Source organism: Mesoplodon mirus, assembly GCF_964341445.2.
Source record: "Mesoplodon mirus genome assembly, chromosome: 11".
NCBI lineage: Eukaryota > Metazoa > Chordata > Mammalia > Artiodactyla > Ziphiidae > Mesoplodon > Mesoplodon mirus.
In genome coordinates this window covers 78,500,394-78,527,922 of record NC_138987.1, presented here as the reverse complement: position 1 = coordinate 78,527,922, position 27,529 = coordinate 78,500,394, and the positions used below count along the sequence as shown (strand labels likewise).

The 27,529-nt window shown below is 38.4% G+C and overlaps 1 protein-coding gene across 1 annotated transcript in view; it reads right to left on the bottom strand.

The window, feature by feature from the left end:
- Positions 1-4,738: 4,738 nt before the first annotated feature.
- OVCH1 (ovochymase 1) overlaps positions 4,739-27,529 on the bottom strand; it is a gene marked incomplete at both ends in the record, with an annotated part of 86,092 nt that continues 63,301 nt past the window's right edge. Inside the window, 6 exon segments of the mRNA XM_082635329.1 lie at positions 4,739-4,903; positions 5,503-5,717; positions 13,560-13,775; positions 15,526-15,699; positions 22,891-23,115; positions 24,102-24,143. Coding sequence (XP_082491455.1) covers positions 4,739-4,903; positions 5,503-5,717; positions 13,560-13,775; positions 15,526-15,699; positions 22,891-23,115; positions 24,102-24,143 — 1,037 coding nt within the window.

The following is a 27,529-nucleotide window of genomic DNA, read 5'->3' as shown; positions in this document are numbered from 1 at the left end:
AATGCAGGGGGCCTGGGTTCGATCCCTGGTCAGGGAACTAGATCCCACGTGCCACGCAACTAAGACCTGGTACAGCCAAATAAATAAATATTAAAAAAGAAAAATTACCCCCCTCCATGCCCCAGATGTTTTCAGTTAATTGCAGCCGTGGTTGAAGACAATGCTCTAGGGCATTTACCTAGAGGTAGAATTGCTGACTCAGAAGACATTGGCATCTTCAGTTTTACCCATGTTATCTGAGTTACACCCACCCCCAGCAGTGAGGAGAGTTCCCCTCCACTCCACATTCTCATTATCTGTTTATATTGTCACACTATGCATTTTGCCAATTTAGAGAATGAAAGATGGTGCTATTTCTTGCTTTTGTATTCTTTTCTCTTGATCAGTTTATTTATCTCTGCAGCAATACCACCCTGTCTTAATTACTCTAGCTTAATTGCCTTCGTTATAATTCCCCCACTTTATTTTGCCTCTTTAAGAGATTCTTAGTTATTTTGGCCCCAGCAGTTGTTTGTGTTACCACTATCTGACAATTTGGTTTAAAATTTACTCTTATTTTATAAATATCTGTGGGGGATAGAAAAATGAAAGTGATCATGCCACTGATAATAAAGTTGAGACCAAGATGAAATCAGGTAAGTGTCCAAAGCTGTTAATCTTTGGTGAGAATTAGACACTTGTTAGGCTTAAGTTGTTGACTGTTAAATTGACAAAGAATATGCATGAAATATTGGAACTATATTATTGAAAATTTTATGAAAAAGACAAGATGGAGGGGACTTCCCTGGTGGTTCAGTGGTTAAAACTCCATGCTCCCAAAGCAGGGGGCCCGGGTTCGATCCCTGGTCAGGGAACTAGATCCCGCGTGATGCAACTAAGACCCAGCATAGCCAAATAAGTAAATAAATATTAAAAAAAAAAAAAAGACAAGACGGAGGGTTAGAGAAAGTGAAGTAATGCAATTTATGGCTTAAGAATGAACAACAAAATGTTCCACCAATCCAAATGACAGGAGAGATTCACAGTATGTGTAATTGTTAATAGGAAAACAGCTTGATACAGATTTCTTTAACATAAGATATTGGTGTATAAAACATTAAAACAGGGCCTCCCTGGTGGCGCAGTGGTTGAGAGTCCGCCTGCCGATGCAGGGGATACGGGTTCGTGCCCCGGTCTGGGAGGATCCCATATGCCGCGGAGCGGCTGGGCCCGTGAGCCATGGCCGCTGGGCCTGCGCGTCCGGAGCCTGTGCTCCGCAATGGGGGAGGCCACAGCAGTGAGAGGCCCGCATACCGCAAAAAGAAAAAAAAAAAAAAAAAAAAAAAAAACATTAAAACAAAAATCAAATCAACTAATACTTGAGCTTTAAAACTCAGCTCCAATATTACTTCTCCTGCAAAACCTCCATCCATCCTTGCAGAAAGTGTTGGTTGTTCCCTCCTAGACTGGCAGCTCCCATGGCATGTGGAATTGGAATTATCTTTGTATATTGTTCTTCTCCACTAGAATGAAATGCTAAAGATAAGGGAAACTTCCTTTTTCAAGGTGCCCCTACTTGCCTCCTTGCTCAAGGAGGACATTTTTAAATACACACATGAGTGAAAACTTAGGTTATTAGGTCTCTAATTTTTTTTTAATTTGGCTATGTAACCCTTACAGACTATATCAGTTTACAAAATTGATAGCAGTCTAATCCACAGAGAGCTTGACCTTGAAATGAAAGAATAAAAAAGAGTTCTTGGGAAGAAGAAACAGTCAAAGTAAGAAATAAAGCTTATGCCCCTCCTGAGTTAAATTGGCTTTCAACTAGAGAAAGGGCAAGTAAAACAGTCTAACATAGTAAAATAGTCTAACACAGTTCTATTCAATAGGGAAAAGATTAAATACAGAACAATTTGAAAATTACTGCCAACTGAAGCTGAAAACAGAGCACCAGTCTCTGACCCTCATATGAAAGTCAGGCAGCTTCCTTGGGTAGTAAACGGAATGCTAACCCCTCGTCCTCTGCTGACAGAGCCCTCAGGCATCACCACCAGATCACTGTCCCAGGAGGTCAGAGATTGTGCCAGTACCAAAATTAACCACCTTCAGATCATACTGTGAAGAAGAAAGCTTTAGACAGGCCTGACATTTTAATACAGCCCATCTTTAACCCCCCTTAATGTCATCTGATTGAAAAGATGAGAGAAATTCAATGAGACGAAGTAAAAATGGTACAAAACAAATGAACATAAGAATTAGAGAATCCTTAATGTAAATCTCATCTTTCAATTTACTGAGTCCCTATCAAAGAGTATAATTTAAATTAATTAAAGCAATTTAGACCAATATTCACGTGAGAGGTTTTTAGTAAATACTGGGAAATTCAAAATATTTTCCCTTTATAGCATTTGCAAAAGAGAGAGAGACTGAAAGAGAAAAAGAGAGGGGTAGGGATAAGGGGGTGAGAGAAAGGGAGATCAGAGAAAGAAAGAAAAAAAGTATTTATTTTTTGCTTATTTCTTTATGAGTTGTTCTTTGATTAGGTTATATTATGCTTACCTAAAAAGTTAAACTATCCTCCTTTTTTGAATGCTGTAATTTTGGAAACCAAATGATAAATTTTGGTGGAAAATAAGAAAAAATAGTTGCTTCAGACTCTTTCTTATTCTGTATTATATATCTCTGTGATGGGCTTTGGCATTAAGTATCCAGGCTCAGGGGCCTTCCTTAGTTTTTGTCTAAGCCTAGAGAGATGAGGGTATTGGTCAGCTGAAGTTCAGATAAATGTTTTGTAAACAAGTGAAATATCCTAAGATTTTATCTAAAAATTTAAAAATCAAATGATAAGCCTGATAAATAATTTCTTAAATGTCAATTGCTCACTGAAATTGTGAAACTTACAGGTACCATTCCTATATAACTGCACATAGGGCACTGTTCTATGTGAGTAAAATTAAGAATTATATGGAGTGAGGGCTTCCCTGGTGGCACAGTGGTTAAGAATCCACCTGCCAGCTCAATATCAAAAAAACAAGCAACCCAATCCAAAAATGGGTAGAAGACCTAAACAGACATTTCTCCAAAGAAGATATACAGATTGCCAACAAACACATGAAAGAATGCTCAACATCATTAATCAATAGAGAAATGCAAATCAAAACTACAATGAGATATCATCTCACACCAGTCAGAATGGCTGTCATCAAAAAATCTACAAACAATAAATACTAGAAAGGGTGTGGAGAAAAGGGAACCCTCTTGCACTGTTGGTGGGAATGTAAATTGATACAGTCACTATGGAGAACAGTATGGAGTTTCCTTAAAAAACTAAAAATAGAACTACCATACGACCCAGCAATCCCACTACTGGGCATATACCCTGAGAAAACCATAATTCAAAATGAGTCATGTACCACAATGTTCATTGCAGCTCTATTTACAATAGCCAGGACATGGAAGCAACCTAGGTGTCCATCGACAGATGAATGGATAAAGAAGAATGTGGCACATATATACAATGGAATATTACTCAGCCATAAAAAGAAATGAAATTGAGTTATTTGTAGTGAGGTGGATGGACCTAGAGTCTGTCATACAGAGTGAAGGAAGTCAGAAAGAGAAAAACAAATACTGTATGCTAACAAACACATATATATGGAATCTAAAAAAAAAAATGGTCAGAAGAACCTAGGGGCAGGACAGGAATAAAGACACAAACCTCCTAGAGAATGGACTTGAGGACACAGGGAGGGGGAAGGGTAAGCTGGGACAAAGTGAGAGAGTGGCATGGACATATATACACTACCAAACGTAAAATAGATAGCTAGTGGGAAGCAGCCGCATAGCACAGGGAGATCAGCTCGGTGCTTTGTGACCACCTAGAGGGTGGGATAGGGAGGGTGGGAGATGCAAGAGGGAAGAGTTATGGGGATATATGTATATGTATAGCTGATTCACTTTGTTATAAAGCAGAAACTAACACACCATTTTAAAGCAATTATACTCCAATAAAGATGTTAAAAAAAAAAAAAGAATCTGCCTGGCAATGCAGGGGACATCAGTTCAAGTCCTGGCCTGGGAAAATCCCACATGCCGCGGAGCAATTAAGCCTGTGCACCACAACTACTGAGCCTGTGCTCTAGAGCCTGTGAGCCACAACTACTGAGCCACGTGGCACAACTACTGAAGCCTGTGTGCCTAGAGCCTGTGCTCCTCAACAAGAGAAGCCACCGCAATGAGAAGCCTGCACACCACAACGAAGAGTAGCCCCCGCTCGCTGCAACTAGAGAAAGCCCACACACAGCAACAAAGACCCAGTGCAGCCAAAAATAAGTAAATAAAATAAATAAATTTTTTAAAAAGCTTAAAAGAAAAGAATCTTTAAAATAAAAAAAAGAATTATATGGAGTGAATAACATCTCCCTTCATATCTTCCAATGGTAACCAAATTAAAAAAAATAGTAAAAGTGTATATGATGGTATTCAAATTTAACATATAGTACATGGTACACTAGACATGAAATTAATGACATTTAAGATTATAATTTCCCAGGAGGCATGAACCAAGATTAGCTTTCTGTGACCGATGTTTAATATTGAACGTATGTACACACCAAATCCAAGCTCGTCAATGACAAGGGTTGGGGGAAGTGACATTGAGTTTTTTAGCAATGACAAGAGACATTTTTCAGGTAGGTGGTCATGTATTTCCTTTCCCACTTAGGAACACAGTTCCACCATGCTGCTCTTCCAGTGATCATACTTCTCCTCCAGTGACAGATGTGATCCAGTCTCTATAAGCAGAAATTCTGGTGAAGACCGTTGGTGCAGCAGGATGGCAATTACTGCTGCCCCAGCTCACAATACCGATGAGCTTGTACTGCCCATCCTGGGCACACTGCAGTGGTCCTCCAGAATCTCCCTGCAACCAGCAAAAAGAGAAGTTCATTCTCCTGGCTGCATGATTCATGGCTGACACTAACCCCCAACTGCAGGGGATGATCCGACAGTGTGTAAATCACTCTCTCATCTCTGATTTCTGCTCATAACAGTATAGGGAACTACAACCACTGAGGTTGTTGGCTGATGTTCCAGATCTCTGAATCAGATCAAAATCTACATTTTCAAGGCGAGGCTGAAAGAAACATTTAGCATAAATTCATTTTATGCTGACAACAGACTGTGCCATGCAGAAAGTTTCAACCATCTAATAAAAATAAATGACTGAATGATGGTTTTGAGTTATATGAAAGCATCTTTATATTTTCAGTGCTACTGGAAGTAGGTGGTTTGAGCTACCTAATACAGCTATGAAGTTGAACCACAAGAAATCATCATTTTTTTATGGATCAAAAACAGTTGAAAGTTATCAGTTTCACATAGTTCAACCTAGCAATTGAACAAGTAATTCCTTTTGAGAATAGAATCCACAAAAATATCAAATTAACAATCATAGTACATCAATTTAGCAATGTACTTACTCCTCTCACTTTTCATTTTAAAACTACCATACATTTATACCTTTTTATGGTCAGCAAACACCCATTCATGAGACACATTGAGAAGAAAACTCCTGCCCTCATCAGGGCAGGCCTTCATTACCATACAGGAGGATGATCCTGCAGCCCCTCCGCAGATATTGGTGTTTTTAATATCCAGTCCCCAGTAGCTTCGACAAGATGTACTACTAATCAGTGGTACCTTTGCCTGCTGCACAGTTTTAGGAAATTCATCTTCTAGTAGAAAAGGAATAAAAACACATAGGCAAAAAAAAAAAAAAACACATAGGCAAATGATATTAAAGGATAAAACAAAAATAGCCTTATATATACACAGACTCCAAGGGTTAAATCCCACCCATTCTCCCCTCTCAGCACTATAGTGATGCTGTTAGGTGACTTCTAAAAACCTAATAATCACTCCACAGTGGCTTATACAACAGAAACAATGAAAAACATTTTATGTGGTTTCTTTTGTCTTTACTATAGTCCTCAGAAGATATAAAAACATCACTTTATGAAAAAAAGACAAAGTTTACACCCAAATCAGTTGTTGATAAAGCAAACAATATACATTTTTTACATATTAAGTCTATACCTTAATTCATTGGTTTCATGACGTTCTCATTCTTTAGATTTGACTTCTGCTGAGCAGACATTCTGGTTAAGTGCTGACACTGACTGGAAGCTGACAACTGAAATTGCATTCTAAATAACTCTTTAGTTTATTGGATATTTGTAAGTAGTTAATTCATTTGCAGAATAGGGTGTATGTGAGACCAGAGTCATCGGTTTGATCTTTATATGGACCAGAATATCTGCACATAATCTTTCTACCCATTTACCTTTTTTTTTTTTTTTTTTTTGTGCGGTACGCGGGCCTCTCACTGTTGTGGCCTCTCCCGTTGCTGAGCACAGGCTCCGGACGTGCAGGCTCAGTGGCCATGGCTCACGGGCCCAGCCGCTCCGCGGCATGTGGGATCTTACCGGACCGGGGCACGAACCTGTGTCCCCTGCATCGGCAGGCGGACTCTCAACCACTGCGCCACCAGGGAAGTCCCATTTACCTTTTTTTTTTTAATTGAAGTATGGTTGAGTTATTCAGTTATTACATATGTATATTCTTTTCATATTCTTTTCCATTATGGTTTATTACAGGATATTGAATATAGTTCCCTGTGCTACACATCAGGACCTTGTTGTCTATCCATTCTACATATAATAGTTTGCATCTGCTAATCCCAACTCCCACTCCAACCCTCCCCTGCCACCCCTCCCCCTTGGCAACCACAAGTCTGTTCTCTCTGTCTGTGAGTCTGTTTCTGTTTCATAAATAAGTTCATTTGTGTCATATTTTTTAGAGTCCACACATAAGTGATATCATATCTACCTATTTACCTTTTATACCAGCCTATTATTTCAGAAAAATGCCTCACAGCTTTAAGAATAGGCTCATATATCTTCAAGTATGGGTTTTCACAATAGCAACATCTACACTGTTGTGAAAACAATTATGTGTGTGTGAGTGTGTGCACTCACAGTGCAGTTGGGAGTAAATACATATAAGTGAAACACAAATATTTATTAGGTAATAACATCACTAGATATTTACCAACACAGTTTTTAAAAATATCAGTCAACTTGTATTAATGAATATGATGGCCTAAAACCCAACTAGTCACCTTTAGGTCCATTATGAAAAAATTTTTCCACTATCATTCCTATTAAAAATACAGAAAAATTGAAAATGAGTAAACAGTATACTCAGACTTCACATATATTTGTTTGGATTCTAATCTTAGAAGAGGTAATAAAATATACTCACGATGAGGTTCAGTTATTCCCCATCCAGCAGTCATACATTTGGAAAGTAAATTTATTTTATCATCTTTCCCTGGCAAACAGATTGGAGATACAAACTTTCCTAATTAAAAGGATGAGAAAGAAAAAACGCAAATATCAGTTAGTCCATAAGATTCATATTAACATTGACTATACTGTTTGCTCTTCAGTGATGGCTCTAGAAATACCTACTTTGACCTAACAGTACCCTTTCTAACCCTGTAATTTAATAAGTCTTCCAGAAGATTCCACGTATTATTTACTCAAGAGGGGATCATCCCAATATACGTGTTACCACTTTGCTCCAGGTATTTCCATATCCTCCTAGGAAAACAGAAACACATGCCCTACACTGAAATGTGGGGCTTCTCATCCATAACCATTTTTTAAAGTGCATCTCTCTTTTTGCCTATGTGCCTTCAGGACATCACCTTGTTGAATTTGAGATGAGAGTGGAAAAGAATATAATTGTCTTCTTTGTTTTTTTAAGATTTTTATTTATTTATTTATTTATTTTTGGCTGTGTCGGGTCTTAGTTGCAGCACATGGGCTCTTTGTTGTGGCGTGCAGGCTTCTCCCTAGTTGTGGCATGTGGGTTTTCTCAGGTTCCAGGGCGCATGGGCTCTGTAGTTTGTGGCATGCAGGCTCTCTAGTTGAGGCACGCAGGCTTAGTTGCCCCGTGGCATGTGGGATCTTAGTTCCCCGACCAGGGATTGAACCCACGTCCCCTGCATTGTAAGGCGGATTCTATACCACTGGACCACCAGGGAAGTCCCTATAATTGTCTTCTTTTTTCAACTATGTTATATGAAGAACGGGGAAAAACACGTAGCGATTGAACTGTTAAAGTATTTTTACAGCTAAAAAGTATTTTTATATCTAATTCTATCTTCACAGGTTATTATAAAATATATTGATACATTATACATTTAAACATTTACATTTTTTCTTATCACCAAAATCTGTGTATACATAAATATTGTGGGTTTGTGTGTATATATGCCACACACACACACACACACTCACACACACACACTGAATGCAGTGCTTTTGTGTTTGTTTTCCCTTTTTCCCAGGCTGTTTAACTTCATTTTCATCCAGATTTTTACATACTTAAATGCATCAGCGTATCTGCTATCATAGGCCATTTATATCAATGATATGTTCTTTATTTTTACTGCTATCTCTTAATAAAATTACATAAAACTGTTTGTAACTTGTCTATTCTTTTCCTACTCATCTCTCTACGCGTGTGCCAAATCTTATGTTATTCTGCCTTCACAGATAATCATTGCTCTATCGTATCTTCTCCCAAATTTCCTTGAGCTAAATAACATTTTCCTACTAACAACATATTTTTTTAATCAGCCATTTTTCTTATTCTGATATTCTTTATTTACTAGATTATGATCATGCCATTTACATGGCATCATTACTACATCATTCTTTTTAATAGCATATAGTAGTCAGATAATGAATGTACCTCGATTTATTAAATCCCATTGGAAAACATTTAGACTTTTAATTTTTCCCCTTATAAGCTGCATCAAGTTTCCGAGACCATGCATCTGTGCATTTGTGCCAGTATTCCTGGATGACTGAGTTGCTGGACCACAAGGCACACACTTTAAAAACTGACAGATGGGCTTCCCTGGTGGCGCAGTGGTTGAGAATCTGCCTGCTAATGCAGGGGACACGGGTTCGAGCCCTGGTCTGGGAAGATCCCACATGCTGCGGGGCAACTAGGCCCGTGAGCCACAACTACTGAGCCTGCGCGTCTGGAGCCTGTGCTCCGCAACAAGAGAGGCCGCGATAGTGAGAGGCCCGCGCACCGCGATGAAGAGTGGCCCCCGCTTGCCACAACTAGAGAAAGCCCTCACACAGAAATTAAGACCCAACACAGACATACATAAATAAATAAATAAATAAATAAGCCAAGCATTTAAAAAAAAAAAAAAAACTGACAGATATTGCCAGATTGCATCATTTGGCAGGATGGAGGAGGGGGATGTATTGACTTGTACTCCACATCCAGCTGTGTTTATAACTTAGAAATAAGGCAAGAGTCTTGAAAACAGTTATGCCCTAAATCCAGCATTTCTGCTTCCGAGAAATTTATCTTAAGGCAATCATAGACCTGGAAAAATGTACACATAAGGATAGTCAATCCAGCATTATTTAAATAAATAAAAGGAAACAACCTTTACACGAATGTTCATGGGAGCTTTATTTGTAACATCTGAAAGCTAGAAACCACCCAGATATTCTTCAACAAATGAATGGTTAAACATGAGTGGTTAAACATTTATACTGTGAACACTACTCAGCTATTAAAAGGAATGCACTACTGATCCATGCAACCACATAAATGAAGCTCCAGGATGTTATGCCGAGGGAAAAAATTCAATCCCAAAAGGTTACATATTATATAATTCCATTTATGTAACAGTCTTGAATTGACAAAATTATAGAAACAACAGATGTGTGGTTGACAGAAGTCTGGGTGGGGAGGGTGGAGTGGGGAGGAAGGAAATGGGTGTGGCTATAAAGGGGCAACAGTAGCGATCCTTACGGTGACAAAAATGTTCTGTATCGGGCTTCCCCGGTGGCTCAGTGGTTGAGAGTCCACCTGCCGATGCGGGGTACACGGGTTCGTGCCCCAGTCCGGGAAGATCCCACATATACCGCGGAGCAGCTGGGCCCGTGAGCCATGGCCGCTGAGCCTGCGTGTCCGGAGCCTGTGCTCCGCAACGGGAGAGGCCACAACAGTGAGAGGCCCGCGTACCGCAAAAAAAAAAAAGTACTTTGGTTTCTCTGTATTATTCCCTATAACTGCATGTGAATCTACAATTATCTCAGCATTGAAAGTTTAACTAAAAATCAATTTAAGAAGCAGGATAAAGAGAAAAAATACTGATATCAGAGCTCCAATCCTGAGATTGTAATTAATTGTTCCAAAATGCATCTGGGCTGATAGTTTTGTTTGTTTTGTTTTTAAAGCAACTCAGAGGATGATAATGCATAGTCAAGGTTAGGAAGCACTGTTCTAAATGCTCTCACTGACTCAGTTTTAAAAGCATATAAAGCAAATGGTAGACTGAACCATGACTGGGGGGGTTTGTAGGATGAATGCACCGAAAAGACATAAAAAGGGAGGTTTATAGGCAGAAACAGAAGAGAGAATTGGAGCAAAGGAAGAAAACTGTCCCAGAACCCTGTGATGCCATGGAAAGGCTTGGGTGTGAAAGTGGAGACTATCCACAGATCTTAGTTACATTCCCGCCCGTACACCTTCCCACTGAATGTTCACCTGTGCTAAGTAGGTAGGTGGGTTACTGTCATTCCCTTTCTACAAACGATAAAGCTAAGGTCACAGAAGTTACATAACGTGCCCAAAATCACATGGCTACTTCGTGACAGAGCCAGGATTAACAATGCCTCATTTTCACTTAGCTTTGGCTTAAGTAAACATTTTTTTAAAAAACAAGATTTTACTAAGTTATGAAGGCACAGAAAATTAAACATCTGGTGGTTCAAACTGATGTTCTAAGTATTTGGGATAACCTCATAGAACATAAAGAGTCTCAGGAGAATATATAGGACAAAGTTAAAAACATACTTCTCTGAAATCTTCTCTAGACCTCTGTCAATTAAATACACATAACAGTAAAATGTTTATGCAGATACTTCAGCTTTTTTTTTTTTTTTTTTTTGCAGTACGCGGGCCTCTCACTGTTGTGGCCTCTCCCATTGCGGAGCACAGGCTCCGGACGCACAGGCTCAGCGGCCATGGCTCACGGGCCCAGCCGCTCCGCGGCATGTGGGATCTTCCCGGACCAGGGCACGAACCCGGGTCGCCTGCATCGGCAGGCGGACTCTCAACCACTGCGCCACCAGGGAAGCCCGATACTTCAGCTTTTAGAGAAAGTATCTTAGAATGTAAGAAAATTTTAAAATAATTATTTAACTTCAAAAGTACATACAGGGCTTCCCTGGTGGCGCAGGTGTTGAGAGTCTGCCTGCCGATGCAGGGGACACGGGTTCGTGCCCCGGCCCGGGAAGGTCCCACATGCTGCGGAGCGGCTGGGCCCGTGAGCCATGGCCGCTGAGCCTGCGCGTCCGGAGCCTGTGCTCCGCAATGGGAGAGGCCACAACAGTGAGAAGCCCGCGTACCGCAAAAAAAAACCCAAAAAACAAAAAAACATACAGCACTTCTAAGCAAGATGGAAGATAAAAGGTTCAAAATATGGAAAAGAGTTATCCATACTGACCTAGTTCAACAGGGTTTTCCAGATGCAGCAAGCATAGATCATCATTGGGAGGAAATTGTGTGAAGCTGGGGTGAGTGTATACAGCTTTCACTGGTATCAAATCTCTATTTCCTGTGTTCCGCAGGTAACTTCTTCCTATTACCAGGTTGTCTGTGACAGTACTTGTCATAAGATAAGGGAGTGAGGAAATAGATACCACTTTTAATGAGGCCATCACTTTTCAGAATTACTAAAAATGTATTCTTTAACATTTTTTTTGCTTCTATACTCCAATTATATTATTGCCAAAATCTAGTCCCCAAAACTTTCTTTAAATTTTTTAATCCACATTAATATCCTTATTATTCTGAATTCTTAATTTTATTTTAAATTTTTAATTTTTTAATCCACATTAATTTTTAATCCACATTAAAATTTTTAATCCACATTAATATCCTTATTATCCTGAATTCTTAGAAAATGGGAGTTTCTCATTAATTCAATCCTTGAGAAAATTTTTAAAGTATCTACTTTCTTGCCTTCATAACATCAAATAAAATGATTTAGTACAATATTTTTTTGACAATTAAGATTCATGATGCCTCAAGATAATGATTTTATGTATTGTAATCATTATGCATTATATGATGTGCTCATGTGATGGTCACTGAAACTTTCCTGAAAGTTATAGTTATTCTACTCCCTAATACGATGTTTCTCAAAGAAACATGCATGTCTAGGGACCACATGCATTAAATCTGGCATGTGTATTAAGAATGCAGAATCCCAGACATAACTCAGCAAATCAAATTTCAGGATTAATATTCTAGGATTCTGTTTATAGCAAACTCCCCAGGTAAGTTTAAGCACATGAAAGTCTGAAAACTGCCCTAATAAGGATGCCTTCTTGTGATTTAGCTATATCAAAAGTAAGACTTGGGGAATGCTAAAGAAATTGAGGGTTTTTTTGTTTGGTTTTTTTTTTTTTTTTTTTTTTTTTTGCGATACTCGGGCCTCTCACTGCCGCGGCCTCTCCCGCTGCGGGGCACAGGCTCCGGACGCACAGGCTCCGCGGCCATGGCCCATGGGCCCAGCCGCTCCGCAGCATGTGGGATCCTCCCAGACCGGGGCACGAAACCGTGTCCCCTGCATCGGCAGGCAGACTCTCAACCACTGTGCCACCAGGGAAGCCCAGATATTGAGTTTTTGGTTCATTGAAGCTTTCTGCTCACCATGTTATTTGAGCAGATGCTTTCATTATAAAGCCAATTTTAGAGACCCTGAAAATGTCATATCTACTCATTCAGCTATGGGATATTGTATGACAATGTCAACTGTCTCACTACTTCTGGGAGATAATATTAAAAACGTCAAGCTAAGACTCCTTTGAGGAAGGAGTTTTCAGATATTTCCATATTACATTGAGACCAAGATTCAGATAAAGTCAAAGAAAAAAAAATGTTCCTTTAAAGGACATTCTTTAAAAGTCTTTGAAACTTTACACATTTATTTCAGGACTGTGTATGATCATCAAGACAGTCCGTAGAGGAGAGCAAGGAGGAAAGGAAGCCACATTTGAGCAACCCCTGGGCTCTGGGCACCATGCTGAGAGACTGATGCAAAAATGTTGAGACATCATTACCTTCATTGTTATGGATGGGGGGGTGTTGTTAGTTACTTATTAATTAAATTATACCTAGAAGCAGGAAGCTGCTTTTAAAATTAAAAGCTATTAGTAGTAAGTGTATTACTGAAGCACAGAAAGTTTCATCAACCTAACATGTTCATTCATTTGCAAGATGGGGACTGTATCAGTGGGAGCTGATGCTTAATGTTTCTTGTGACATGGGGAGAACAGGAGTGCACCCGCTGTGGACCCTCAAATAGCTCCGCACCGCCCTGCTGTCCCCAGCCCTGCACCACTTGGGCACACACCTGAAGTTGCAGTGTGCCGCTGTCAGGACCCACTGTCTCCCAATCAGAGCACCTCCACAGTAATGCTGTCCTTGGTACTGCAGACTGACCAGCCAGGGCCACGACATCGCAGGGGCGGCACGGCCACCAACCACCATGGGCTTCCCAAGCTTGGCTGGCAACACGTTTGTATTCCTCTCAGATCCTTCCATGAGAAATGGGTCAACAACAGGAATTCCACATTTGTCTTGGGCTGGCTGTCTTCTGGTATTGTTTTCTACTGTTAGCCCTTAGAGAAGTAACAACAAAACATCAGATAGCAATACTTGTGAAAGTCTATTAAAATCTCAGAATGGAGGCATTTATTTCTTTTGTAGGTTCAAAACTAGGATTCTTTGCAAGAGATGAGACTCATCTTTTCTTCCATTGCTTTTAAATGAGTAAAAATCAATAGTTAGCTAAAGCATTAATATATACATCTTTAGATGAATCAGAACACAAATCAATTTTTAAAAAAGAAAAGTATTGCACTTAATCATGAAACTACTGGAAATTGTTCTTTCTGTGGCATCATTTGTGTTATCCCAGTATAACATATCTAGACACATCAAAATACTTTATGCTACATGCATTCAAAATAAAATGTTTATATAAAGGAAAAGCATAGGGGAAATTTCTACCAATGTGTTTACTCCATCCTCAGATTTATAAAGAATAACAAGAGACTTAAATATAAAGAAAATTAAGGCTCTCCATAACCATATAATTTCAGAATGATAAGATATGATCACTTGTGAATTCTTTACTTGAGATTTTTTTTTACACTAGAAATCTATTTAAAACAAAGTTTCTAGCATAGTGGATTTGTGTTTATTCAATACTCATGTCAAAACTCATTTCTAATTTCTTTTCAGATATGTATAACACATGGATTCCCTCTTCCTTTTAAATACATATGCCTAAAAAATATGCAGACTCTTCAGAATTAAGATTTTCCTAGATTTTAGGGAGAAAAAAACCCACAAAAGGTATTTACTCAAACATGTTTTTAGTGCATTAAGGTTTACTGCATTACTGCATGTTTTTTATTGCATTTGTAATCCACATTATATGTGGTAACTCAGACCTTTGGGCTGTTTGTACACATGTATAACAGCAATATTTTATTAGTATTCAACTTACTTTAAAATACTTTAAAAAAGAAATGAGGCTAAATATTTTTACTGTGAGAATAAAGGGTCAGTTTAGAGATATAGTGATGAAAGACAAAAACAATGGACACAGAAGAGGGGTCAATTGGGTGAGCATCCCTTTAACAATTAAAAATCACACCTATAGGATGACGTGGTTCAGTAGTCTACAGCTCAAATCCAGGACTCTTAGGAGAGCCCATTCATTCCACTATCCTAGGAAAGATAGAGTGACATCAAAAAGCACTTTGCGTTCACATGGATTAAATTTTTCCTGCAATTACACTCCAGTCATGAAAATCTCCTAATAATAGATTCATTAGGTTTTTTAGTCTTAAGCACAACTAATGGAATTCTAGCTTAAAATTAGATAGGATAAGTAGATAAAAATCACATTTGTTTCCATTTTATGCAGAGAAGTTAGTATAGGTTCAGCTAAAATATTCCTTTTGAGGGTTCTTTATGGGGATGGGGAGGTGGTTACTTAATAAAAATATGTTAACAGAGACATGGAAACACACTGAACTCTACCCTTGTTTCAGCCTGAATGGCCCCAGTGGATCTTTTAAATAGCAACTGACTGACTTTTATGTTTATCATTATTTCTTAAATGAAAATAACATACACACATATAGACACATACTCACCCCAATTAACCTTATTACCTCACATGATCTACCTGAACCACCAAATTCTCATGCCTTAAGGAATGGTTGGAAATGAAGTTATCCTATTTTTAGTATTAGAGCAAGGTGACTGACAACCAGTGACTCCTAAATCAGTGGGCCCGTTCTACTTTAAGGCATATGTGGTCCCTGCTTTAATAAATGTTTTAAAACAATTTCTTACCATTAATAGGCAGTTGGATCCCAATATTGCTTTTCTGTGATTGCTTCTGAGTCATATCTTCCAAAATAAGTTTAAAACCTCTTTCTCCCACAGATTCATCCGTCTTAAAATTCACAGTTAGGTAAGCACCACTGGATATCAAGACAAATTCTTTCTTGGAGCCACATAAATGAGCTGCAATGCGAGATATACTTGATAATTAAAATACTTTTCCTGTATAGTTACATAGGTAAAAGAGGGAGAAGAGAGGGGACATTAAATTCCAAATGAATCTTGACAAAGGAATGATTATCAATAATGTAAGATCAAGATTTGTGGGATGAAATTCATGATTTGATTGAAACGATAAAAGGGTATAGATTTTAAAAGATAAAGGGAAAAGACTGGGCTAGCAATTGATGTGGAAATGATATATAATTTTATGGCAGTCTTTGATCATAAGGATAGGTAGAGGCATTTCGATGAAGATAAATGAACAGAGAAATAGAAGTAATGGAACAGCACTATGGACCAAAAGTTTGCATACTCCCAAAGTTCATATGTAGGAAACCTAATCCCCAGTGTGATGGTAGTAGGTGAGGCCTTTGGGAGGTGATTTGATTATGAGGGTGGAGGCTTATAAACCCTTATAAAAGAGACCCCAGAGAGCTCTCAACTCCCCCCCCCACGCTTTTTTTTTTTTGCCATGTGAGGATATAGCAAGAAGATGGCTATGAACCAGGAAGCACGCCCTCACCAGACACCAAATCTTGGACTTCTAGTCTTCAGAACTGTGAGAAATAAATGTTTGTTATTTAAGCTACCCAAACTATGGCATTTTTGTTATAGTAGCCAAAACTGACTAAGACACACAGGCTGCCCAAATACAGACTAATGATGATCCTTTCCTAATTCAGAAACACAAAAGTTGTCACAAAGATGGTCCTGATAGTGACGGGCCATTTGCTGTAATTTATCTGTACAGGCTGTAACTTAAATTCTCTCAGAATAAAACAATGATACACTACTGATTTATCTTAAAGATAATGTTATCTCAGAAATCTGAGAGAGTTGGGGAATAGGGCAATTGTTAATCTCTACATCTTTCTTATGCTCAGAGAATCTGTTTGGTGAATTGGATGTGATGGGGAACTTTTGGGATGCACCATGTCAAGTAAAGGCATTCTGCATAGAGTCAGCTAACACTCTGGAAGTTTTAAAATAATGGAAATGGGAAAATGTTACTTTGTTTTTCAAAAAGGAGATTGGGGGTTGGCGAGGGGAATGGGCAGGAGACAGAGAAAAACAAGGAGGCTAGAGGATTTCCAAAGTCTTGTATCAGGGAAGTAGTATAGCTTAGTCCTTACAGGCTCAGATTCTATAGCCAAACTGCTGGTTTGGGCTAGTTCTGCCATTTATTAGCTATGTAGCCCTAGGCAAGTTATTTAACCTATCTCTCTGCCTCAATTTTCTCATCTGTATAATGGAGATTAAAAAATACTGGAATTATATGAAGTTGTATTTATGAAGCATTATAAGTGTTTGTTAAATAAAAATAAACCTCAGCAAAATTTTACAACAAATTATTAGACAGATGGGTTTTGAACACTTGAAGAAGGAATCAGTGGTCACAAGCAACCAGCATGTGATCCTTTACATGCCATATTAAATTAATCTAATTTAATTTTTGGAAAGAGTTAATTAGATGGTGGCTAGGGGGAATGAGATAAACTTAATGAATCTTTATTTCAGTGAAGCACTTAATAGAGTACCTTATGATGTCCCTGTGAACAGATATAAAATGTAAGTGGATGATTATATGACTAGGAAGTTTCACAGCTGATTAAATAACCATACAATGTTAACCTGAAGGGAAGGTCTTAATGGTATGAAAATGGTTCTATCCTTCGTTCTGCCAAGTACAGCATTTCTATTAATGGCTTAGATAGAAATACAGATAACACATTTACAACATGTGTAGGTTTAAGATGGGTGGCTGAATGAGAAGTAAGGAACTAGGTTAAATATAGAATCTTAGTGATAATTTAGTTCAATCTTTCATATAACGTGGAGTTCCTTCTTTTTTTAATTTTTTTTAAATTTATTTATTTTTGGCTGTGTTGGGTCTTCATTGCTGTGTGCGGGCTTTCTCTAGTTGTGGCGAGCGGGCTTCTCATTGCGATGGCTTCTCTTGTTGTGGAGCACAGCCTCTAGGCACGTGGGCTTCAGTAGTTGTGGCTCATGGGCTGTAGAGCGCAGGCTCAGTAGTTGTGGCACATGAGCTTAGTTGCTCTGCGGCATGTGGGATCTGCCCTGGACCAGGGGTTGAACCCGTGTCCCCTGCATTGGCAGGCGGATTCTTAACCACTGTGCCACCAGGGAAGCCCCTAACACAGAGTTCCTTCTAAAATACACTTGAACATATGAAACCTGAATTTGAAGATATTACATGGAACTTATGAGCATTTTCTCTTTTTGAACAGTTCTAATTGCTTGACAGTTCTTGCTCATGTTGAATCAAAAGGCATCAGTGTAATGATGGCCACATGGTTAGTGGTCTGGCCAAGGATATAAGTGTTTGAATCAGAGTGCTTGGGCTTTAATCCAACTTTCTCTACTTACTAGTTATGTCACTGGAGGCAAGTTACTCAATATATTTGTGTTTCCTTATATTTAAAGTGAGGATAATGTGACCTACCTCCATATGACTATTAAGAAGATTAAGAGTTATAAGTTCTTAAGACTATGCCTGAATAATGGTAAACATTCAATAACTATTAGATATTACTAGGCAGAACAAGTTTCATACCTGGCCTGAGAGTCTCTATGAGAATTCCATAAATATTTGAAGGGGAGAAATTATGATCCTTCTCTCTTCTCCAAGATAAACATGCCCAGGTGTCCACACCCTTCAGCATCCTGGTCATTATGTTCTGTGGATGTGTTCCAGTTTGTTAATGTTCCTTGAAATTGTTGCTTGACCAAGGATGATATTTAATAGCCAGTATGGCAGGAGCAACAGCCAGACAGACTGGACATTGACTATGACGATTTGTAAGACTGAGCTAGTGAATGCCAGCTCAGTGCCAACCCTAAATTTGACCACACAAGGGAACTTATTTCTTTTATCTTATCATTCTTTACCAACACTGCTCTGAAATTCTGTAATCATTTGAGACTTCTGAAATTTTGATTTCAAACATCCTACTTTCTAAATCACCACTTCCTATCTATACTAATCCGTTAGTATTTCCCTGCTGTAATTGTCTGCTCTCTCCATGACCTTCTCGCCATTAATCCCATAAACTTTCTATATCCATCACCCTCTAAGAAAGTGAGAGATTTTGCTGTCAGGAGAAGCAGAGAAATGGGACAACAGCTAAATTTCTTGTTCTGTTTTGTTCTGAATTATGGGTAATACTAGAATGTGTTTGAAACTGATGAGAATGATAGAGGAACTTGATGAAGACAGAGAATGAATAACTTAAGGAAATTTATAAGAAGCTGACAACTGTCAAATTTATATCTCAAGCCCAAACTTTAAGAGTTCTACTTCTAGCTCCCTGTTGCTAACTCAACCTAGATGTATCATGGCATTAAAAATTTAACATGGATAGATCTCTCCCCACAAATCTATTTCTCCCGCTAGTATTTCCCATCTCTGTAAATGCTACCACCTCCAAAAACCTCATACCATAACTTAGGAGCCATCCTTGACCTGCAGATTTAATTCCACATTCAATCCATCAAGAAATCCTATCAGTTCTATCTCCAGATCTGTCCACATCACTTGTACTCCTTTGTTGCCATCCTCTTTCAAGGCAACATTATCTATTACCTATAACAGTACTAATAGAACATTCTGCAATGATGTAAAGTTTAATATGAGTGCTGTCCAGTATGGTAAACTACATGTAGCAATTGGGCACTTGAAGTATGGCTAATACCACATTTCATTTCATTTTAACTAATTTGAATTCAAATGACAACATGGATTAGACATGGATTACAACATGGATTAGTGTAGGTCTAGATTACCATGATAGCCTCATAGCTGCAGACATAATTCACCCTGTCCCCCTAAAACCCACTCCCAACATGGCAGTCATAGCAGCCCTCAATTTACTCCCCTGTTAAAAACCTTTAATGACCTCCCATTGGATTGCCATAAAATCCAAACTCCTTACCATAACCTGAGCTGCACAACTAGGCAAAGCCTCCATCTTCTACAACCTCACCTCATTCCAGTCTGTCCTCACTCAATCTCCAGCCACTCTGACCTCTGACAGTTTCCCAAGTTACCAAGGCCATTTTCTCACTTATTTTTTCATCAAATATTTACTAAGTGTAGGAGTGCTCTAGACAGTGGAGATACAGCAGTGAACAAGAGACTAAGTCCTGCTCTCAGGAAATTTTCATTCTGGTGGAGGGAAACAGATTCTAAACAAATAAATATTGATATATACGCTGCCAGGTCATGATAAATGCCAAGAAGGAAAAGTGGAGGAAGGTTATTTAGATTGTGTGATAGAAGAGGCCTTAGATTAGGTAACATTTGAACAGACACCTGAATGAACTGAGGAAGTGAACCTTGAAGTCACCTTGGGGCCAAGCAGGAATATGCTCGGTTAGTCTGAGGAAGAATAAAGAAGCAGTGTGCCTGGTTTTGGGTGAAGGAGAGGGAGAATGGTAGGAGGTAAGGTCAGGTACTAGACACCTTTGCACCTGCTATTCTGGCCTTGCCTGGCTGTTTCCTTTTCATTCTTTGGATCTTCTGTGACCATGTTAACTAAAGCAACTGTTTACCCACTATTATTCCATACTTCTGCTACAACTTATTTCCTTCAGATTACGTTGACAATCAATAATTATTTGATTATTGTTAAATACTGTTACTAGTTTTCTTCTTCTTTATCATCTGTCTTCCCAAAAGAAGGTGGCAGTGATCATTTCTGAATTGTTTACCATTGTTTCTTCAAGGTGCCTATCACATTAGAAAATGCTCAGTCATGAATGAATTTAACCTGTACATTTAATATGGTGTTTACTGGTTACTGATGTCTTACCTTCATGGGGTAAATGGAAGAAGGAAGACCAGATGAACCTTAATTTTGCTAAGTTCTTTTCATTAAAATATTATAAAAGTATTGCAATGAAGACAATTTGGAGGCTGTGTACCACTCCATTTACATTCACAGAAATAATTAAAAACTAGCTAAAAACTGATAAATTCTATTTAGGTGAGCAAAAAATTTAGTAAGAAAAGATAACTAAGACAATATAGACAATGTGGTTCCACATATGGGCTAGCCCTTCTAACTAGCTGGGAGAGTAGCAATGGGGCTCAGTGTTCAACAGTTTAACAATGCTTATAGAAATTGCATATTTCACTGAACTAAAACTATGTAAGTACATAAAAGTATATGAAATAAAACTGTATAAACTAGCAAACTAATGGTAGTGTCCTCACTTTTATATAGAATTGTATAAGCTAATTATAGAAATATTAGTTGTCTCATTTGTAATCTTTTGACACCCATGAATTTTTGATTAATCAGAACTTTTAAAGAGGAATAATGTTGTCAGGTTGAGGAATACTAAAGAGAGAGAAAGGGAAATGCAGCCCTGACATCCAAGAACTGGTCCAACACTCACAGCTGGACTGTGTTCTCCTGTTGGACATAAACAATCTCACAGGACATCAACATCAGATAAGACTCTGAATCTATGATAAAATGAGACAAAAACAAGGTCATCTGTAACCAACAAAAATATCAAACACTGACCTCTCACGGCTGAAATGAGAGCTTGCTACTTCTTTACCAATTACAGTTTCATCCTTACTCTAGTCAGGGCTCCCTATGATTGATATACCCAATCATAAAATTGCCCCACTTCCTGCAAGCAATCTAGAGCAAAGTCCATTTCTCTAGACCTTCTCCAAAATTACCTGACCAAAGCCTAAGTACTGTAATAGGTTCTCTCTACCACCCTTTTAACAACCCATGGTTTTCCACGATATGTGTTTTCCCTCTCCACAATGAGTAATAAATCTAACTTGTTCAACTCCAGGTATGTTCCAAGGGTCTCTGGTTGAAAGGCATTCACTAGAGTTAGGGTTGTACGGTTGGATGCTATAGACACCTCATATTAATCTTATGGAGAACTGATAGCTTGATATCTTGTATCTCCTCTGCCTCCATACTCTCAATTGCTTTAGAATCCTTGGCAGGAACCAAATTCGTTGATAAGAAAAAAATTTAGATAACTTTGGAATTTCAAAGCACATTGCTGAACTTACTGGTGTTATAAATCCTAGAATATCATAGGAGTGGTTAAGGTCCCTGGAAAAAGATAGCATCAAAACTCTCCTCTTGGGGCTTCCCTGGTGGCGCAGTGGTTAAGAGTCCACCTGCCAATGCAGGGGACACAGGTTTGAGCCCTGGTCTGGTAAGATCCCACATGGAGCAACTAAGCCCATGCACTGCAACTACTGAGCCTGCACCCTAGCGCCCATGAGCCACAACTACTGAGCCCACATGCCACAACTACTGAAGCTCGCACGCCTAGAGCCCGTGCTCTGCAATGGGAGAAGCCACCACAATGAGAAGCCCATACACCACAACAAAGAGTAGCCCCGCTCGCTGCAACTAGAGAAAAGCCCCCACACAGCAACGAAGACCCAACACAGCCAAAAATAAAATAAATAAATAAATTTATAAAAATTAAAAAAAAATAAATAAACCACTCCTCTTGCCCTTTGTGATAGGTGGATTGTAATGGTGTCCTGATTGGCAGAACTGGTTGGAGATTGGAGAAGGTGATACAATATTGAATTACAAAATCTTTGGAAAAGTTCCCACTATGAGTCAATCTTAGAACAGGATATTGCCTGACATCCAAACATGGTAGACACCATGTGGTCAATAAATCTCCAAAGATTATTCAGGTTAATTGACCTTTACCTTTTAATAATTTACCCTGGGTCTAAAGAGAACCACCTTTACTGTGAGGATGAAACCTGAGTAAACAAATTTCAAAAAGTTACCTAAAAATGAAGTTTAGGAAATAAAACCTCTTAAAACATATGACCTCCTGAGAAAAACAAAATTAGTGTGCTCCCTAATGGTAAAATGAGATAGGAATCACTGGATGAAATCAAAAAGAGCTGGAGTTAAAGGTCAAGATCCAGTGAGTACGGTCTCATGCTCATCCCATTGTGTTCAATAATACTCAGGATTCTGATGAAGGATCTGATGGAGAATCACTGACAACAAATGATATCATCCCAAAGGCAAATATAGGTCATGGTTTCCATATATATGATTATATAAATGCTTATATGAATGCCACTCAATGCAGGACATTTAAGAAAGTTCAGTTTACCAAGTAATCTTGATTGCTGATCTGGTCCATCATAAATATTGAAGTAATCCCATTCACAGTTCCAAGATTCTTCTGTTATAAAGCCTTTAATCACTGCTTTCATTTTATTTCCTGACATAGAATAAAAAGTCCAAGTGCAGTTCAGCATGTTAGGATAAATGTTGGGATAATTGGGAGATGTGATCTCAATAGAACTAACTGGAATCAAATCCAATACTGGACATCCTTGAGGCAAAAAGAAAAAAATAACATTTAATACAATAATGAAGGATCTGGTTTTAATGTCTACAACTAGGTCATTAAAACCTAAACTGTAGTGTACTTTTATAAAGTTCTATCACTATTTTTTTTGCTTCCATAGCTCCTTATGTATGGTGACACAGGGTTTAAATGACTTGTTTTGAAAAACTGACGCCTCCCAAAAGAAGACAAGTTAAAGTTCTTTGACTTTAACTCACAAACTGTGAACCACTAAGTCAACCATATCTACATTTCAATGTAGTTTTGTTGCTCATTTTTAGCACACAATCTTCTAAATCCCCGAGTAAATTAAACACTCCTAAAATTCAGCCTACACTTCAAATTACAATCATTTATTTGGTAGGGAAATTTGGATTACTCTCAGATAGTTGAAACCAGGATATGAAGGTTCACAAGGGCCAAGGGGCTACTACACCAAAAAGAGAATTGAGGAATTCAGTGACCTTTTGGGTTTACTCCAAATGCTCTAGGTATTACCCAACCTAAAGTTAATGTCATCCAAAAACATTTACTTTATCAATAATCTTATCATTTTTGTTTCACTATGCAATGGCCCAGCCAAAAAAGAAAAAGAGAGATACATGCACAATCCAAAAGACATAAAATATATGGAAAGAATGTTAATGAATAATAGAATTAAAATAGTTAGGGAAACTCCCATAAACAAAACGTGTTTCTTACCCATTAATTAGATAGGGCGCTACCTTGTTACTCTCTACTCCGTGATCTGACCCAGGTCTCCACCACCCCCAAAGTTTGACACTCAGAAAACTAGTACAAGTTCATATTTCACTATAAAGCAAATAGAATAAGGACACAACACTTGAAAGTTTTTGATAGCAGCCAGAGTATACTTCTTCCTAAACAGTGTTTAGCAGCAAAGATGTTCCTCACTCTTATTTCCATAATATCAGGTAAACAAAGCCAAGACAATGAAGCCAATTCCTTACCTCCTTTATCCTCTCTACCATTAATTTTTCCTTTCACAGAATCTAGAATAAGAGAATATTCAAGGTCAATATATCCTATTTAATACTTTATATTTCTTTATTCTTTTGTTTAAGTGATACATTTACATTGTAGAAAATTTTAAAAAAAAAACAGATTTCAAAGGAGAAAATAAAAGTCTCCTGTAGTCCCATCCTATAACCAATACTCATATTTTAATGTAACTCCTGCTTTTTCCTAAGCTATAGTATATATATTTTAAAATTGTATTTCATTTTACACCATTGTAACCTCCCCTACCCCCCCATTGTGAATATTTTCCATACTACTAAATATTGCACATACATTTTAATGGTTTTATATTTTTTACTCACATAGATATAACAATTTCTACTGATACATATATATTTTCTTCTACTGATATATTTTAATTTGTAATCTCAAGAATATGAATGATGAGTCAGATCTTTAACAAACCTCACACATGGGGTAAATCTGTTACATTTCTGCTGTTGTTAGAAAAATGTCTGCACTAAAGCTTTTCTGTGTTTATCTGAAAACAAATTGAACATGTGTACGAAGTCTGCTGAGTTGACTTCTATTCATCTTTTAGCTCTAAGCCAAAGGGATTTCTATAAGCAAAACAGATGTATTTCTTACCCATTTATTAGATAGGGAGCTACCTCCTTACTCTCTACTCACTAGTCTACCCCAGCTAGAATGTCATTTCCTTTATTCAAACAATTCTTGAGCGTCATCTATTTGCTAGGCATGTTGTACATTTTGGAGATAACAGCCGTGGGGCATGCTTGTGGTCTGGGGAACAGTGGGAAGGATGGTGTAGAGTGAGTACTGGGGAAAATGGCAGGAGTAGTCAAGGAGGTAGCCAAGAGCCAGATCATATAGAATCTTATAGGTCACTGTAAGGACTTTTACTAAGAGTAAGCAGGGAAAATATTGAAAGATTATAAGCAGAGGAGTAACATGATCTGAATTATTCTTTTTAAAATGATTATTCTGGCTGTTATGAGTAAAACAGACTAAACAAAGACTTGTATCAGAATGTTATAGTGACGTTGAGAGGTAGTTGGACTCCAGATCAGTTTTGCTGAGAAGAAAAGTCAAGGATGACCAAGATAATGGCTTGAGCAATTAATTAGTAAACTGTAGTTGCCATCTACTGAGGTGGGGAAGATTGGTGGAGGAAGAATTTAGAGACGGGGGTAGGAAATCAAGACTTGAATTCTGGTCATGTTAAGTTTGAGATGCTTATTAGATATCCAAATGAAGACGGAGGCAATTGGATATATAGCACTGGAGTTCAAAAAAGAAGTTGGGACTGGAGATATACTTTGGGAGTTATCTGTGTAAAGACGGTATTTAAAACTAGGAATTGGGCTTCCCTGGTGGCACAGAGGTTGAGAGTCCGCCTGCCAATGCAAGGGATGCGGGTTTGTGCCCTGGTCTGGGAAGATCCCACATGCCGTGGAGCAGCTAGGCCCGTGAGCCATGGCCGCTGAGCCTGTGCTCCGCAATGGGAGAGGCCACAACAGTGAGAGGCCCGTGTACCACAAAAAAAAAACAAAAAAACAAAAAAAACTAGGTATTGGGTGAGATCATTTAAGAGTGACTACAGGTAGAGAAGAAAAGAAAGTCAAGGACTGGGTCCTGGGACACCTCAACTTTTACTAGTAGAGAAAAGGAGGTGTAACCAGCCAAGAGACTCCAAGGAGACTAGTGAAGTAAGAGGATAGCCAAGAAACAGTGGTTTCCTGGAGGCCATGACAAATGAAACTCCAGAAGGAAGAAGAGCTTATCCGTGCCAAATGCAGCTATTAGGACTGAGAAGTGACTGTTGGATCTGAACCTTTGGAGGTCACTGGTAGCTTTGGCAAGAACACCGTCTGGGGAATGGTAAGAAAAAAAGCCTATGGGAATGGATTCAAGAAAAAATGAAAGGGTAAAAGGGTAGACAGCGAGTAGAAATACATTTCAAGGTGTTTTGCTGTAAGAGAACAAAGAAATTAAAGTTTTCCTAGAATTCCACGCCCATCCTTTACCGAACTAAATAAGATCCCTCCTTCAAAACTTAATATAGTTGTTTTTTCACTCTATATTTTTCTTTGAGATTATTTGATTAGTTGACTGAAAGAAAAATTCACAACCTAAGAGCTATGAGTTTGTTTTACTCAGGGTCTTACTGAGGACAACCGCTCAGTAGCTCTGAGGAAGCTGTTCTGAAGAGGTAGGGGGAGAAGCCAGCTTAAATGTGATTTTGGCTAGGGAATATGTGCAGTCAAGCACATGTCTTGATAAAACATTACTGCTGGTCACAAAGAACAGAGATCTGAAGTTAATGATTTTAGTGCTTTTCTGTGTATGGGAAAATGCAAAATCTGGGTTCATTAAAATTTTTCCTGAGATATACATCTAACTATGCAAGGGGCCTGCTTTTCCAAAGCACAGAGCATCCTGTTATCACCTTAGTTTCTTCCCTCTGAAGCACAGAGTACACTGTCCATCAGCTACTGCAGTGGGTTAATCATGGCAGAACTGGGTGATAGGCAACAATCTCTGTCCTTCTCTGTTTACAGATTACTGACTATCTCCCCCACTAGACTGTAAACTCTTCTAGGGCAGGGACTGTCTTGTTCATTGGTGAATCCTCAGTGCTTTAAACATGGCCTGGCATAAGTATAAAACAATTTGTTGATAGTCTGAATAATTAAAGGCTTAAACGTGAGATTTTATTCTATTTTATGTTAGCCCCTTACGGTATACTTCCACTTAACATAATTTGAACTTGATGCAAATCTTCTTTGTGTTCTCCATCCAACACTTCTCACATTATCAGACTAAAAAATATAATGTTTTAGGCTTCCCTGGTGGCGCAGTGGTTGAGAGTCCGCCTGCCGATGCAGGGGACACGGGTTCGTGCCCCGGCCCAGGAAGATCCCACATGCCACGGAGCGGCTGGGCCTGTGAGCCATGGCCGCTGAGCCTGTGCGTCTGGAGCCTGTGCTCCGCAATGGAAGAGGCCACAACAGTGAAAGGGCCTAATGTTTTTTGTAGAAATATTTCTACAAGTGTATTCCAATTAACAATTTTAATGAGTATGAATTGATTAATCTTAAGGACTAGAGCAATTCTAATAACTATTCAGAATTAAGCATAATTACAAATGCTTTTTCCATGATACCCAATTTCCATAATTTGCAAGAGTTCCAATTTTCATAATGCTGTCTACGCCTTCACCAAAACTATAAGAATGTTGGGCAAAGCATATTTTTCAATAATCTTGTTACAACTAATATATATGAACTATCCACCAAACAAGTTTTTTAAAAAGAATCAATTACTCTTGATATTAGTACATTAAGGAAATGAATTTCAAAATAGGAAAATTACTTGAAACTTTTAGGCTAGTGAT